This window comes from Anser brachyrhynchus, assembly GCF_964034855.1.
Source record: "Anser brachyrhynchus genome assembly, chromosome: 11".
Taxonomy (NCBI): Eukaryota; Metazoa; Chordata; class Aves; order Anseriformes; family Anatidae; genus Anser; species Anser brachyrhynchus.
Window position 1 is genome coordinate 7,997,263 of NC_137706.1, and position 17,218 is coordinate 8,014,480.

General features: G+C 41.0%; 2 protein-coding genes across 3 annotated transcripts in view; both read right to left on the reverse strand.

Annotated features, from left to right (window-relative positions):
- HERC1 (HECT and RLD domain containing E3 ubiquitin protein ligase family member 1) overlaps positions 1-13,030 on the reverse strand; it is a 124,110-nt gene extending 111,080 nt beyond the window's left edge. The window contains exon 1 of one of the 2 annotated variants that reach the window (XM_080608188.1): positions 12,584-13,030. The gene's annotated coding sequence lies outside the window, so the exon portion shown is untranslated. Of the gene's footprint in view, positions 1-11,566; positions 11,586-12,583 lie in introns of those variants that run through there. The other variant, XM_080608189.1, reaches the window with a different exon arrangement.
- Positions 13,031-14,810: 1,780 nt separating this feature from the next.
- Positions 14,811-17,218, reverse strand: part of DAPK2 (death associated protein kinase 2) — a 56,123-nt gene continuing 53,715 nt past the window's right edge. Inside the window, exon 15 of the mRNA XM_080608206.1 lies at positions 14,811-17,079. Within this exon, the coding sequence (XP_080464332.1) occupies positions 17,005-17,079 (75 nt within the window). The 3' untranslated portion in view covers positions 14,811-17,004. The remainder of the gene's footprint in view (positions 17,080-17,218) is intronic.

Below are 17,218 nucleotides of genomic sequence, written 5' to 3' on the forward strand. Positions count from 1 at the left end.
TTGTACAACACTAATAAACTGTTCATCCAATTAACAAGTTAGTGAAAGACTAATACAGGTCTGCTGATTAGGGGTAACCTTGTCTGTCACAATTTACTTATGCTGTTAAATGACTAGGATTGATGCAATTTGCATTAGTAGAGGCACTTCTTTCTATCATCTGTTCTTGTACAGCTGGTTAAAAACACATTGCTCTCTTTACAACTGCATTTACTTACAACACCCCTGTGCTTCTGCTCACACACACGCAAAAAAAAAAAACACCACCCAAAACCCAACCAACCCTAGAATCAAACAGACAACAATCTGAAGTCAAGACAAACATTAGTGTGTACAACTTGAGGACACAAGTTCGCTTGGTCTGTTTAAACATAAAAAAAAAACAAAACACTCTGCTTTTCTGAAATCAGTGATAGAGCTACCAGCAACGATTTCTAATTTGTCTTGTATGATGTGAATTAAAGAATTAACTCAAGCCTGAACAATCATCCAGCTGAGAAAGGTCAGGAACTGAGATGGAAACCTGTCTATTGCTTCTCAAAAATGAGATAAAGAGCTTTTTATGTATTTATTTTAATAAAGTGTTTCTGGTCTTCTGTGTGTTATGGATGAAAAACAAATGCATGTTTGGATGGTTCATAGTGACGGGTCCAGGACAGAAAAGGCCAAAAGTGCAATTTTCTGTGGATGTGCTTTGGAAGAGAAGAATACATGCTCTGAAAGACATGTTCTGTCCACTTAGCTGGAGATGCTAAATTGCACTACCTCATCATGATGAGCAGCACTTTTTGAAGGATACAACCAGAGAGCAGACAGTCTGCATGGCTATGGGAGAGCAGTAAGTACAACGAGGAAGAGGAGAGAAGGCAATGAATAGTGTCAAACTCCTGCAGGCAGTCTAGTTGATGGCCAAGATAATTTTTCCCCAATTCATCTTAAAGTGAAAAAGCCAGTAAAATCCTATCAAACATTTTGAAGTAGATATACCAAGCAACAGGAGATTTTTTTTTTTCTTTAATTGTATCTTCTCTTGTAAGGAGATGTGCTTTCCTGGTCTCACATTCAGGATGTGGTGTAACGAATCCCCATGCCCAAACGCTGCACTGAGGGGCAAGCATGTGGCTGGCTACGCTCCATTTCATCCTCCTCCTTGCCTCCCTCAAACCCACCGGTAAGCAGCAGCTGATTACTGAACAGGTTTTTCTTGCTGTTATTTTTAATTCCCTCAAGCTGCCTATTTTTCTTCCTTGCCAAGCAGCAGGAGTCATTTAGCTCCTGAAAGGTCTTAAATAGCTGCTGGATGCTGCTGGCCAGGATGCAGGTCCAGAAGGTGCTGTCCTGTCACCACGTGGGGCAAGGTGCACAGCGCCATGCCCAGGCCCAGGCACCAGAGCCTGCCCACCAGGCAGCAGACTGTAAAGCAGGCAGGCCAGACCCAGCCCATCCGCACAGCCTAAGTGTCCAGTCGAACATGCCTACATGTCATTCCATGGGCTAGCTGCATACTGGTCACTGGCCCTACTTCTCACCCACTTCTTCCACTTCCAGGAGGTTTCAGAGTCACATTTCTGAAAAATATGTAAGGTCTAAAGGGAACTATTTCTCATACCAATTTGTCCTTTGATTCATGGAGACAAGCTGCTCATTTCAGGGCGTTTCAGCTACTCTTAAGTTTCCTCACTTCAGTTCAGACTGAAATCTCAGAGAAAACACTGGCAGGATCAGTCCTAAAACCAGAGCTGCTGGTTTATCTTCATTGCCAGTCTCCTTTTATCAGATCTCACCAGAAGCTACAACAATGTACATTTGGTCAATGCAGGTCAATAGCTTCCATCAGACCAGTACAGCTACAGTGGATTCAATACAACTGATTCAATACAAACTGAACGTGAGTAGAATAGGATCTAAATTTTATGTGATGTTTGGTTTTAAATATTGCTATAAATGTAAAAGCATTTACAATAAAAAATAAAAAGAATGTACATATTCCACAATGAAAAACACAAAAACAGACAGGAGCTGGTAAAACTGTTTGAAATATTATCAAAAAGCTAAGAAAGAAAAGAGCAAGACATTCACAAAGAAAGAAAATGTAGCCAAGAAGAATTATCCCATGCATTTTGTCCCCTCCAACTTCCAAGCCTGTAAAACGAAAGACTTATTACTGAAATAGCAGAAATGTAAACACCAGGAGTACACAAATTCAGTCAAATCCCATCCTACATTTCCTTCTGAATTTTCTCCAAATGCGATATCTCTAGATAGGTAGCGTTAAATCAATTTAATTATCTGATCACACAGAAAATAGAATTAAAAACCTTACACTCCTCTTCCCAGAAACAGAATTGAACTACTGCACAAATGTTACTTTTAGTAGTTTCCTAGTGGTTTTTTGTTTTGTTTTTTAACTAAACCTTGGAATTACTCTAACAAAACAAAGAAAGAAAGAGCAAAAGAAACCAGTTCTGCTTCAAAATTAAAAGTAGGTCTACTATACAGAGGTGTTTGGCTAGATGAACAGAAAGTTCTGCCCACTGAACAGAAAGGGCTTCAAAGGGCGCCTAGTTCAGTAAGGCAGGGTCCTGAGGAACAGTCTATCAATACAGTCCAGATAATCTACACATTTAGCATGGGATGTAAGTTACCTCCATCTGAACACCCAGGACACCATTCTCATACACGGAATATTAACAAATCAATAATAAAAATTCTGGTGTATTAACTCATAGGTGTGGATTTATTTTTTTTTTTTCCAAATTTGAATAACTTGATGAAAAACAGAAATCTCCCTTCAACCCATTTCCCTAGAACATTTGGTATACCTTTTCCTAAGGTGAGATTTCCCTAACAAATAAGCGTCAGTCTTCAAGATGTGGTTCCTCCAGTGTACCAACAGTTCAAAACACCATTTTGAAGTTTCCCTTAAATGGCATCACCTGAAGAAACGTGTAGGCATTCTCAAGCCCTCGACCTTGAGGAAGTCGGCATGATATAAGAACTGGCTATACTGCCTTTTACATTCAAACCTGAAGAGTTCTGCCAGCTAAAATTGCAGTTTTGATCAGTCACTGAAAAAAAAAGTTGTAATAAACATAACAGAAATATTCAAAAAATCCCAAGTGTGAGAAGGAATGTGAAATTCTACCAGATGATGACTGTTGGCAGTAAATTCAACAGAAGTTAATTTCTCTGCTCCCTGTTACAGAACACTGAACACCATTATCTTGAGACACACATAGCAGAAGACAGCTGCTAGTATAACAAGACGTTCTATAATAAAATCTCATTTTTCATTCTCTGTATACCTTCCTTTTTTTTTCCTCTCATATTCCTATTCCTAAAATTCTTTAATTTAAATGAGTATTAGATAAACTACAATTCTTGATTTTTTCAGTGCCAAGTGAAGAGCAGCCTGTAATTCCTGTGGACTAGTTTATTGTTATGAACTCAGTACAGAATATCCCTGAACACCTGAGAATGCAGTTTGTATTATGGAGCACTCTCCAAAATTCAGTAACAAAGTTTTATTAAATACAGATATTAATCACTGGAATTTTAAACAAGGTCCATCATTGCCCAACTGCCCAAGGTAAAATTAAATAATGTCTTAGGGAAGTTACACTGTCTCTCACTCCAAGTTTCTCTGTCCTTAAAAAAAAAAAGAATAAAGATACACAATTAGTTGGAACAGCTGAATGCGGCCTTGAAACATTTTTTAATGCTAATCGATAAATGTCCATAGCATCTTCTCATCTATCCATGGAAAATCCTAATGAGCTACCACAAATATAGAACAGCTACCTTTGGTACTGTATTTAGATAGAAGTGAGGGTTTTGTTTGTTTGTTTAAAATTAATCAGCATGGTACTTATGAGAACACTTCCAATTTAGTAGCAAGAGCGGCTGGTTTTGGCCTAGCCAAGATGTGTCTATCCTTTACACGGTGTGTTGTCAACTACAGATAACAGAAGTGACTAAAATAATAATCAATTCAGGCAAAGTGCTTGGGAGAATCCATGATCCCCAGTTAAACTCAATTGGTTCAATAATGTGGATAATAGTCAAAATTCTCTTTTTCTCTTTCCTTCCAAAGGAAGTAGCTGACAGTGCAATTTAATTTGGTCAGAGTATGTTGTGAGTCAGCAGTTTTGCTCAGGCTTCTTACAAAATCTTCCAGTGTTAGGTTGCTTCATTTTATTACTTTAAGGCTGTCTTCATTTCTAAAATAGAGCCCTGTTTACATGCAACATAAGCAGTCACAGAAATGATTAATAAGCCCAGAGAAGATAAATCAAAAGACAAAATAACAATACAGTACTGACTGATGATTTTTTCCCCCCCTGTTATTTAAATAACCAGCCAGCATGACAAAAAAGGAAACATGAGAAGGTGAAGGAGGTGCCAAAAGGAAAAGAAAGATTTAGAAAGGAGACTTTTTTGAGTGAAAGTAGAAATTCACTAGGTCAAATATCTTGTCCAGCTGAAGATCTCAGCAAGTTCATACTCCGTTATCACATGTAGAGTTTGTCACATTGATATATAATTAGACATCTGCTGTACCTGTCTTTGAAGAGAAGCAGATGCTTTAAGATCATTTTTGGTCATGCTTTGTGTGATCTGAGTTGGGATGCTGAGATAAAAGCATACATTAAGGTATATTAGCTTGTAAAAATCCTGTTTAGCTTATCCTATACTTGTGATTCTTGACTGATGCTGACTTGGCTGTTCACAGCACAAACTACCAGAAACAAATAAAAATTATAACTCTTCTACACAATACCTGAGAATCGTGTCCTCTTACAAGTTGGACATCAGAAGTATTACAAAAACAAGCATTAAACAGGTATTGTAGCTGACCTGAAGCCCATACGTATTCTTAGCTGCTTACTTTCAAATACAATCAAAATGCAGGATTAGGTAAATTCTATGAGTAGATAAGAAAAAAAATCTATATACACCCAGACAGGCTGTTTGAACTGCTTGAAGCTAACTATAAAAAAAAAATCAGATAGCTATAAGGACCGTGGATAAATAGGTAATTCAACTGGAACAGAACAAGAACATAAGATCTTGTTATTTCATGGCCGTAAAAGGCCTACAAAAGGACAAATTCCTAGCAGGCAGTAAAAGGAAAGTAAAAAAAAAAATCTACCAAATAAGCTTTGATATTGGAGAAAGAACAATATTAGGAGTTAGAGCACTGGAGAAATCCTCAAAAACAAATACAAGCCTTCACTGTTAGCAATACAGATAAACATATGTCCAGTAAAACAAACAGATGTCACCAAACACACAGAAAAGGACAGGCACGCCAGCTTTATAAGGGAAATATACAACAAGAAGAGGAAATATGACAACATCAAGTGTGGATGCAATGGTCAACACTAGGAAAATGAGCAGGTAAAGTATAAAAAGTCATATGTTTTCATAAAGCTGCAACACAGGCAAGCGAAAGAGTACATAACATCGCAAAATTTGAGAGAGGTTCAATAGGCACAGCATAGCAGCAATGAAACCATTCTTTCAGGCAGAGTATAGGAAGAGAAGGAAGATTATGATGAAGCATACAGTATCTTAGAAGCTACAAAAAAAACCTACAAAATTTAACATGGACTCCAAGAAATAAGCAAACTATCACCAAGACAGGCGAATAAAAGTCTGTCCTTTAGCGCATGATAATGTAGCCTGGAATTAAATATGGAAAACATTCATAGTTTTAAATAGGAGTGAGGTTGTGCAGTACTGAATATGGGTGCTAAAATCAAAGTCCAAACTATGAAATAAAACATACCACCAAGACAAGCACCAAGACATGCTAAGTTGAAACATGGTGACATGGGAATGACAGAAGACATCTCATTTCTGTTGCTGTGGGGTGTCACTGAGAAATAATAACAAAAAAAACAACTATAATATTAGAAGATACAAACCAGGAATGTGCCTCAGGAGGATGGACGAGCCCACACTCACTGCAACCACCTTCATCTCCCTCAACTTTGTTTCCACTACATGACACACTGACCCTTCCCCAACAACCCCAGCCACCCACCAACATCCCCTGCCTCCATAACCCACAAGCCTTTCTCCCCTTTTTGATGGACATAGTCCAGTCTCCTCTCACCCTTTCTCCCCTTTTTGATGGGCATAGTCCAGTTTCCTCTCCTGCCCACCAACATCAGAGCCAGCCCATATGCAAAGCACTGCAAGGCCAGCCAGCCTCCCACCAGAGCCCTGCCAGCTGGCCTCTGCTCAGCACCCTCAGCAGCACTGGCTGGCAGCCACCGCCTTGCGCTTGGTGGGGGGACACCTGCTGTCGAGGCCCAGCACGGAGGAAGTCCAGTGGAACACTGCGTGATCCAGCTGCTTAAAAATGCAGTGTGTCCCAATTTAATGCTAGTTAATGTTAGCCTCGAGCAGAGGTGAGGCTCTAGCATCAACTGGGTACAAGGGAGAAGAAGGGGAAACACAGGAATGAGTTAGCCTGGTGTTTTGTCAGCGATATTTTCAATGCCTGAAGTACAAGCCGCCTGTGTATAGCATGTATAACCATACAGAACAGAGAGCAAACTATTTTAACTAAGAGATGCCACTCCAAGAAATGCACCTAGATGTATCTTCTGTCTAACAGGTCTCTTAAGAAATATACACCACAAACTTAAGGAATTCAAGTCGTAACTGATGTCACCCTTTCACACAGCCATTGAATAAAACAATACAAGAGTAATACTATTGCTCATGTGATGCTGGAAAGATGACTAGAATTTCATGATTAAAAAAATGTAAAAGCGTACAGCTGCTGCCCCTCGATTCCTATCTGTGACTTCAAAGCATTAGCAGAAAGGGAAACTGCAACCTACAAATGAGATGGTAGCCTGAAGAAGATTCCTGTAGATGACCTTGCCCGCAAGATTTCAAAGGCCAAGGTATAAAAACTAAACACTTAACACGTGATACTGCAACATCGACCCATTTTTATAAAAATGCCAGTAGTGAAAGAAGTAGTCTAAAAGCAGAAATACAGATACAGTGGCCTGGGCACAGAGGAAGCTCCCTGACATAATGCACACTTCAACCAAGGAGTATTATCCAATTATCTTTTCTCCATTATTGGTAAGCCTTGGGACAGAATCTTTGTGACACAATGGGGACTGCTACAGAGCACTCCTCTGCCAGTACACACCATTTTGCTCACCCAGACCTCACGGTCCCCAGTAGTCCCATCCCCTCCTAGGGAATTACTGAGATGAAACAGTTCCAGGGAGATGAACACTAGGGACCAGATTAGGGCATCAAACACATGGAACAGGGATATGATTAGGTGAAACGACAGTGAAACGATAGGAGGTCAGAAGGGATGGGCTCTGTCTGTCCATCTTTCCAGGCCCCAGCGTGGGACCATCCAAGTTTCAAACAAGTGAGTACCCCAATCCTGGCTGTTGTAACATAGCTCAGATCTATCAACCACCTTGCCTGAACTCATGCAAGACAGACTGAAAGTGTCCAGCAATGGAAAGAGCCCAGACAGGGGCTCTTCCCTTGAAGCAGGCTGCTGAGGAAGAGTTTCAGGCTTTGCAAGGAAGGCCAGGGATGCTTAGATCTAAACAGAGAAGCAGAGCAGCATAGGTCAAAGACCCTTTAGAAGAGCATCTAAAATAGATAGATGATCACATCTTTCGGAGACCTCAAAGGTCAGGCTTTTAGTTCAATTCTAAATGTTCTTCTCTATCTAAAGATGCATACTATTTTTTACAGCATTAAGAATAACAGTAGTTTCACATACCATCGTGACACGGGAGCATGACTAAATGCCAATATAGAGCAGGAAGCGAAAGAAGGACATTGCATCCCATTGAAGCAGCAGGACACACCTCAGGCATGCCAGAAGCAATCACTGAAGTGGGAACCTGGCCAGCCTACTGCAGCCCACAACTACCCTTAGGAAATGGCCACAGGGCTGCAGCTTTATATCATTTCAGAGATGGTGCACCTCCAGCTACACAGTGTCACTTAACACTGTAGGATACTGAATCAACTACAGCAAAAACACACCCAGGAAATCACCAGCAGCTTCCCACAGCAGTGAATTCTGTATCTTGGCTGTGAACTGACTAGATATCTAACTTCTCCTAAAGCTACAGTTCAGCAATGAGAAGATTTTAAGCTTACATTTCAAGAAAAGCATGAAAGCAAGTCTTTTCACGAATAGCAGTCCTTTTATAAGCAAGAACCTAGGTGACAAAAAAAAAAAAGTCAAGTTTAACAGTTCCTTGCTAATCCTTAGAGGGGATTTCACATCATTATGAAAGCTGTCCGTGACTAGAAGGTGCTCAGATACCATGGTTACAGACATGCTATGATATCTTAAATAGAATACTCTAACAGACTTGCTACATTCCTTTATATTTTAATTAGGTAAGGCATGGGAAGACCATACTCATTTTCATTATGTTTTATCTGTGTTCCACTGATCGTTAGCATTTGGTCAGATCTTGATTAACATTTTGTAGCTGTCCGCTTACTCTGAAATAACTGCCCTTGAGATCACAGACCTATTTACATTTTTACTGAGCAAAAATCAAAAGTAAACATTGTGTCACTTCCCAGGTACTTGGGGATTAGCATGTAGTCAGGTGCAAACCACACACACCTCACGTGATGTGCAATACCTAAGAAAAGTTTAAATAGCAGACTATTTCAACACAGCATACGGCAGTTCCTGTAGTCGTCAGAAAGAAACATGGGTAAGGAGACAAACCTCTGATTCATCCAATTACAGTGGCACTAAGGCAACAACATAACCTTTCTCTGGACTGGCAACATTTATGTTCATTCAACATGGAAAACTGACTCTTAAACCGATTCTAAGCATCCCATGTGAATGCTGAAAGCTTGTGTTGCTCTGTTTCATAACAATTTCCATTTCTTCTGAGAAATGTTATCCTATATCCTGAAGAGTTAGAGCAAGTTTCATGTGTTTTGCCCAAGAACAATGCAGAAGTATCAATACAATGTCACACCTGAGAAACAGGTAGTTTAGCTTTCACTGTAATAAAATGAGCACCTGTGCGTACACAGTGTGAGACTAATTGCTCCTAATCTTATTTTCACTCACTTTTTCCTTCAGAATGAGCATTTCACATATTTTGATTCCCAAGCAGAAAGGAAGCTTGAAATTGTAGAGTAAGTTTCTCCTGGTGTTAGGGACCACTACGAAAGCACTGATTTTGAGAATTCAAAAACAAACATTCTAAACAAAACCTTCGCTGACGCCTTCAGAAAATGAGAACTCACCTACTGATACTGGCTTTGAATTTTATGAGCAATTCACGAGGGCCTTTTCTAATATTGTGCATTACACAGAGAATAAAAACACTTCTCTTTTGGTCATACATCCGCAAGCATACAAGTGTAAGCAAGCAGAGCACTCAGTCGCATCTTCTTACAGATGCGGACCATTCAATATACCCAAATGCACACACTGAGTTGTACTAACGTGAAGATTGTGATAACAAAAAATCTTTCAATAAACCTAAGTCAGACCATTATCCCTCTTCTATTCAGTGATGTGTAACAGACTGAATTTCCCTCTAACTTAATTCTTATGCAGCCCTTTAAAAACATGTAAATTGCTATACAATTATAAAACACACAGCATAAAGATGGAACTCCAGTCTAGATGCACTTATTCCCATTTTACACAAAGGTGTCAACTGAATCAACGTGTACATAGTACTCAAAAGTTAATTTTCCATTTATTTGCTGACATCTATTGTAGGAACTGAAGTTACAGAACCTAACAAGCATCTCATCATCTGTAAGTGATGCAAAACACATTGTGGGCAATTCAGTTTTACCAGACTTGGCATTAGGAAAAAAATGACCATGGCTAGAACAAAATGACAACCCCAAAAACATTAATCTAGGACATGGATTTCAGCTGTACACAATTAACCTTCTTAGGGCTTTCTGCCTCCTACTCTGCTAATTCTAGCACTACATTTAGAAGACAAAAAAAAACAACTAACAAACTTGTTCCAGCAAGTTGAAAGCCATTCAAATTCAGAAATATCTAAGTCATTCCCATAATGCTGGCTGGCCAGCATTCATTTATCTATCACCTCTCAAGAGTCTTGGCTTGCTGCTACACAGTCCTGTTTAGTGTTTCCAAATGCAGATAAAACAATTGTAAGGAATATGGAATCCACCAAGTTTATACCAGAATTACATCTAAAGCCTGAACTTTTCACCAAAGAAACTACCAGAATAGGTTTTCACAAACTTAAATGCACAACGTATTTGAAAGAGAATTTCACAATCGTGTCTATGTGAACTAGCCCTTCCCATACCTTGATACGAAATTAGGTTCGTTGTTTCTATAACTGAAGGCTTTGAGATTCAGTCTCTTATTTTCCTATGAAAGAGCTGTTTTGTTCCTAATCACACTATATTATTACTTTTTAATTACCACTAATTACTTACTCAGACCAATCCCTACATGACCATATATTCATTTTCTAAGAAATTACTTTTCAATTAGAGCAAATCACTCATGTAGCTCATGTACTTCTCAGGCTTTTTCCATGGTCAGCAAAGACTCCCTCTCCACAACCACAATTCTGGACGGTCACAGTGCCTGCCTTCCCTGGACCTGAGTTTTAGATGCACATTTAACATAAAGAGCCGCTATTTTTGTTGATCTTATTTTTGATCAGGTGCTCTTTCTTCAGCACAGTGCCAGAATGACTGCATACTGCAGATCTTCTGTCGTTTGGCATGTTATAGCCCTAAGCATTGATATACGTGTTTTCATTAATGCACATCATCTTATGTAGGCTTAATTAACTTAAAGGTAGACCAGGAAAAACACCAATATTATATCAGGTCCAAAGAAAGCCTGGCTCTAAAGGAACATTTTAAGCTGCCTCTTGGTAATAATTAGGCAATTTTGTAAACCAACGCTCCTCCCGCACACACACAATACAACAGAAAATTGAAGTTTTGTTAACTACTGCACTGCTTTATCATTATTCAATTAAGATGCTAAAAGCCAGTAGAGAAAAATTCACTCTTAAAATTCACTATCAGGTTTTTGTACAGGTATAACATGCAGTGTGACAAGTACTGCTATATGATATGTATTTACTTGAGTTGGTACCATCTGTATTACTCACAAGCAGAGTGAAGCAGAATCAGATTGATATACAGTCGTTTAAGGCCATGTATTCTATCAGTTTTCCAAGAAAGCCTCCCTAAGCTTGTTTTATTTTAAAGTAGGAGACATAAACAATCAACTACCTGTTTTGGAAGCTGCTTTTTGATCCCATATAAGACAACTTCTTAAGGAAAGTTTGTTTGCCCCAGCCTCAGAGGTGGATTTGTCACCAATTCCTCCACTGCGGTCTAATTCTTTTCACAGATGTTCTCTGGGAACACCTTTCTCTGCACTTCCAAAAAATTAGAGTCAGGAAGATAGCCCAAATCCTGCTGGGGACCATTCAGCAATACCTGTCTTTAGCTACTCTTCTGGAGCCTGAAGAATTCCCTCATACACAGTCAGACCCATTACCTGGTTGAACTGAAAACCCTACAGCTGGAGGCCTCCTGTCAGAAGACAGTGCTGTTCCAAGCGACGAGCTCTATCACTCAGTTCTTCCAGGCTAGATTTTGCAGAAGCAGAAGAAGAAATTTTAACATCCACCACAGCCTCAGAAGAGTACGCATCTGATAGTTGCCTATTAGCAGCCTTCACCGGCTGTAATATGCAAAGAAATGTACTGCTATGCAACCTTGTCAGCTGCTTCCTCTTAAACATAGCATACATGGCCTACCCTTCTAGGGGGCATTGAAACTTTGCCTTCCTTAAAAGCACCACTCAAACCGAAGGTACAGAGCTGCTTCAGCTGTGTGCAGTGAACAACCTGCCATTGCTTCTGGACCAAACTTCTGCCTCCAAGCTTCAACAACCCACCTGATTGCCCCAGCTGCAGCACAGCTTTGGCCATCCCCCACGAGCACTCCAGCTTTTCCATCCCAGCTGCTGAGTCCTGCTGTAATCTCACCTCGTCAGGCTCGTGATCTTCCCCAGGTGATGGTCCCCTGCCATCCCTGCCCAGCTGTAAGGTGCATCTGATCCACCCCAACTTCTAACTCCTCACTGAAGCACACACACTACCTTATAGTCAGGCCTTGAAGTTACTGTAGTGAAAGGTTTATGTGAAGGCAAAAAAGACCTTTAAGCAAAAAGTTTGGAGAATGTCAGACAATTCACAGAGTCATCATATGGAAAACAGGTAAAACTGTGCACTGTGGACTGTGCACTTAGTCACATGGTCTGAACTTTTGGGTAGACCTGTGCGGTATCAAGAGTTGGACTTGATGATCCTTAAGGGTCCCTTCCAACTCAGGATATTCTATGATTCTATGATTCTAAAAATAAAAAGCTTCTTGAGTTCTCGACCATTTACCACTGCTAAACATGTACTTAGCCTTTCTCTCTCTGCCACATACTCATATTTAAGGAGCTTTCCTAACCTACACGGAGACATAGACAGGAACAGTACCTTTTATCACAACAGTCACTTACCAGGCACGCTGTGAATAAAACCAGGCAGCACAGAGCACAGCTGGCACCAAAGCAGCGTACGACACCCTCGGGGGCAGGAGGATCCGGCCTCACCTAGCTCCTGGAGGCGGCAGGGCGCAGCGGTCTTGCCGAGGGGGCCCCATCCACGGCGGTCCAGCAGCAAGCCGCGGCTGCTCGTCCCCTCCGCCGGGCTGCTGCCGAGGCGCCGTCCCGTCCCGAAGGGGCCTTTTGTCTGCGGGCGGCTCCCGCAGCCCCCGGCGCCTCAGGCGGTAGCGGCCGCGGCTCGGCCCCGCCGAGCTCTCCTCAGGGCCGGGGCGGCGCGAGGCGGGCAGCACGCGCCCTGCACGCGGAGGGCGCCTCGCGGCGGCACCTCCGTTTCCTCCTCAGCGCCCCAACGGCTCCAGCCACAGCCACGGCCCCGAGCCCGCTTCCCACCGCCCCGCCCCGGCTTTCTCCTCGACCGCCCAGCCCCGCGGGAGGGAGGGAGGGCAGGGCATAGGGACACCCACCTGCCGCCGCCGTAAGGGGAGCGGCCCGGGCCCGCCGCTGCCTTCGCGCCACCGCCCTTCGCACCGCCGCCGCGGGCGGGAACGCGGCCGGTGCAGCAGCGGGCGCGCGGGGTGCACGGCAGCGGCGGGAAGAGGCTCCGGGGAAAAGGCGGGAACGGGGCAGCGCCGCGCTCGCGCCCTGACAGAAAGGCGGGAGGCGCCGCGCGGCGTTCTGAGTAAAGCGGCTTTATTGCTTCCGACGGCCTGCGCTACTCCAGGCACATACACGTTACCGTTTCTCTTAACAAAAACATAGGCACAGGGATTTAAAAAACGCCAGTAACATACAATAAGAAGTCATAACTTATTTAAATAAAACAGTTCCTTTGTTTCAGGCTTTCATCTCTCTCCAGGTTCATCATGGCCAAACACAGCACAGTGCATTTAAGAATAATCGATTGTTCATCTTCTTTTTTTTTTTCTTGTTAATAGATATACAAAATACATTTATAAGATACATACAAAATCAGCTAGGTGAACAATATAACGAGGATCTGTTCTCAGCTTCTACAGGATGAATGATAAAAACAAGTAAAGCTCGAATTGTGACAGGGTAATTTCCACAATATTAATTAAAGTATGAATATGGCAGCAAGTATAGAGCCTATTCCATCCCAAAAATGTTCTGAACAACAGTGAGAGCATTTAAAACCTTTAACAAGACTATACATAACTCATGAAAACCTTGGTTTTCATCAGGATTGTTCCACTGATGAGAAAGGTTGTCCGTCTCTGTCCATTACGATGTAATAAACTACACAGAAGCCAAACAGACTATTTAATTGGTCCCTGTGATACTGCTTCACAGTGCAAAAGAACTCCATGTCCAGCAACGTATGTCCAAACGCCTCAGACGAAAAGGGAGCGGAGGACAGGATTTCAGAAGGTGGGAAGAATCCCACAACCCCAAAAGCTCTGCTAACAGTGCACAGGCAGTTCGGAACAGCTTTAAGCACATATGGCCAAGAGTTTAACAGACAGGTATACAGGGTCAGATTACCTACGTGCTGAAATAAACACAAACATTTAGTGACTTAAATAAAAAAAACAATTATTAAACTACTTGAAAGCTTATTTAGCATCGTAGTAGAAGAGAACTGTGTTGAAAGCAAGCAAAGAGGAAAAAAAATGGCAGGAACATTGTTCTACAGTTAACGTTGCTGCACAATCCAAACCCAGTGCTCCTTGCATGGCCACGCTGGAACATGGCACGAGTGGCTGCCACCATACTTGGTCTGGCTGAAAGGGGTTAGCTTCACTGACAAATATCTCAGAGCTTTACTGACCAAAGCAGAATTAAGTGAGTTTGGGAAAAAAAAAAAAAAAAGGAAACAGACATGCAAACGAACTCACTGTGCCCCCTTCCTCCCCCCTGTATTGTTTAATAAATCTCCTAGTGCTCAATCTAGAGTACGGGTCAGCCGAATGAACTACCAATATAGCCCCAGTTTGATGAAGTGATACAATAGTCACTTAAAACATCACACCTCTCAGCTTTGGAGCTGGAAAGGCTGGACTCAAACTTATCTGGTTCTTTGTGGGAAGAGCCCCTCAAAATTTGGTAAGAGAAGAGGAAAAGGCATGAGAGCACTGGTGTTAAATTGCCACACCATCCTTGATTTGAAATGGAGTTTAAAACAACACCAGGCTGGCCAAGGATCCATCTCAAACTTCTAGTATCCAGCTGGCTGTGGTGAGGTAAGGCTTACTAGAACAACTAAAACTATTAGGAAAAAAAATAAATAAACAGATGGCCAAAGAATCTGTAGCTGCACAGTTCTAACTTTCCCTGGTTGACCAAAATGACCTCATCTTCACTTGGGGGACCAAAACAAAAACAAAACAACAAGACAACTCCGTTTCCAACATTGCTAGCCCAAGGAGCAGATTTGAACTAAAACCCTAACAAGCAGAGGCAGTTTCCTGTTTTAATACAAATTAGCTAATACAAATGAACGATTAACTGACCTAGAAACCTTAGCCTGATATTGTAATACTTGTGCAATATCTACCATTCTCTGGGTTTCACTAGTATTCTACGTTAAAAATTAAACAGAAAGCTAAGAGAACACCTTTCAATCAAATGCGAAGTCCATGCTCCCTCTCCTTACCACTTGTCCAGACACATATCACGGGCCATGGCAACACAAGAGATGAAAAAAAGGAAATGAAAGCAATAGTATCAAAATGCAGTGTCATATTTGCCAAAACATTCATTCTTCTGCTTTCACATTTTCTATACCTGCTTTCTCTTACCCTTCCTTCAACGTTCCCAGTCCATGTTCACTTCTGCTCCCTACACATCACCTCTTTTACCCACTTGCTTCCCCACTGCTTTTGCTCCCTCCCCACTTCCTTCAATTTAAGTTATTATTCTTCCCTCAACTTATACTTTCTGCCTCTCTTCTGCAATGCTTCTTGTACGTTTCCTTCCTTTCACAGAAATACTTCCTTGTCAACTGCATTTTAGCCTTTGCCTAAGAAAGGATGCAAAAGTATAAATAAAAGTAGCACATTTTTCTTTCTCAGAAACTGGATTACAGGCAAAATTAACCTAATCCCAGTTTTCAAAACCTAGTTCACACCTTCAGCTCTAAAACCTGAAGCTGGAAGTGATCACCGTAAAGCCAAACAAAATCATTTTCCCTGTCAATCTATTCCTCTTTCTAGTAGGTTTGCTTTGTGATTTTTAATTTATTAAATGGCAAAATAAATATGAATTTTTTAACAACCAGTATATTCAATACAAAAAATAGCCTTGTCTACATGCATTTTTTGTACCAATTGAACAACACTGGTTTATATTATATAGATTGATAGTTAGACTGATACAACTTCCTAGCACAAAGGAGTTATCTTAAAGTGCTAGTTTACTCAGTTTTCAATACAACCCCCTTGAATAAAATACAGGTGTGTGCAGTTTGGGTTACATTTGAATGGCACCTACGTAAATAGGTGTTAATGAATCTCCAATTTGCTGACAAAGTAAAATAAAAAATAAAAAAGTCTAATAAAGACTAAAGACTCTTTTTTAATATATACTTTGGCTTTTTTAAGTGCCCTGTTTTGTGAGGCATCCCCCCATCACTCTGTAAAAATGTTTTATTTGGGTACATGACAACCTCTAAGCCTCTACAGACTTTTTTTTAATTTTTTTTTTTTTATCTTTCCACATACAAAAAATGCCCTGACACATCTCATCCTCTCGGTGGCAAGAATCAGTTTTACTCAACTGATCAATGGCAGCTGTGTTAGTCTTCTATTCACCAGCCACAGATGACAGCCACAGCACAATTCTTATTGGAATAGAGAACTGTTTACTGCTAGGTTGATGAAATCAAGGTTATAATGGCACTATGATTTTCTCCTCAATGACAGCAATAGCAGAGTGAGTACTGCACACAGCCAATAACACCTGTCAGATATCTGTTATCAGATATGCTATAAGCAAATATAAAAATCATATAAAATTTTCTTTAAGACTCAGTAACAAATTCCCTGACTGAAATAATTCACATAGACTTAGTCATTGTGCAAAATGTGAATTATTCTGCAGTAAAACAATATCAGTAGAAACCCCACATCCTGAGTGCAGTTGATATCACAAATAGACTGAAGTATCCCAAAAAGCCCAACATACAAAAGCAAAAATGTGGTGCCTGTGCTGCAGCATTTCCCTGGAAATCTGCATCCCCACAATATTCTAAAATGCTCAGTAGATGTTCAACAACATTATCCAGTTGTTGGTGTTGTTTGAGAAGTGGGAAGCATCATACCAAGGATTCAGACTAAAGTTAAGGTCTGCTGTCAGGACTGCTTTTTCAGCAAGGATGAAACTTTCCTCCGTTCCCTGCCCGTGGAATTCTAACGACACTAGGATATGCTGCTTCTCCTCTGAAGAGTGGCTTTTCTTTGCTGAAGATCCTCATTGTCACTTTCACAGTTTCTCTGAAATAAAAAGGCATATTGTTTCAGTCACATAAATGAAATACCACACTGCTAAATATGATACTCTGATATTATTAGCGTATCATTTATAGAGAAGAGATAACAGAAATATCCCAGAGTTTCATTCCAGGTCACATGC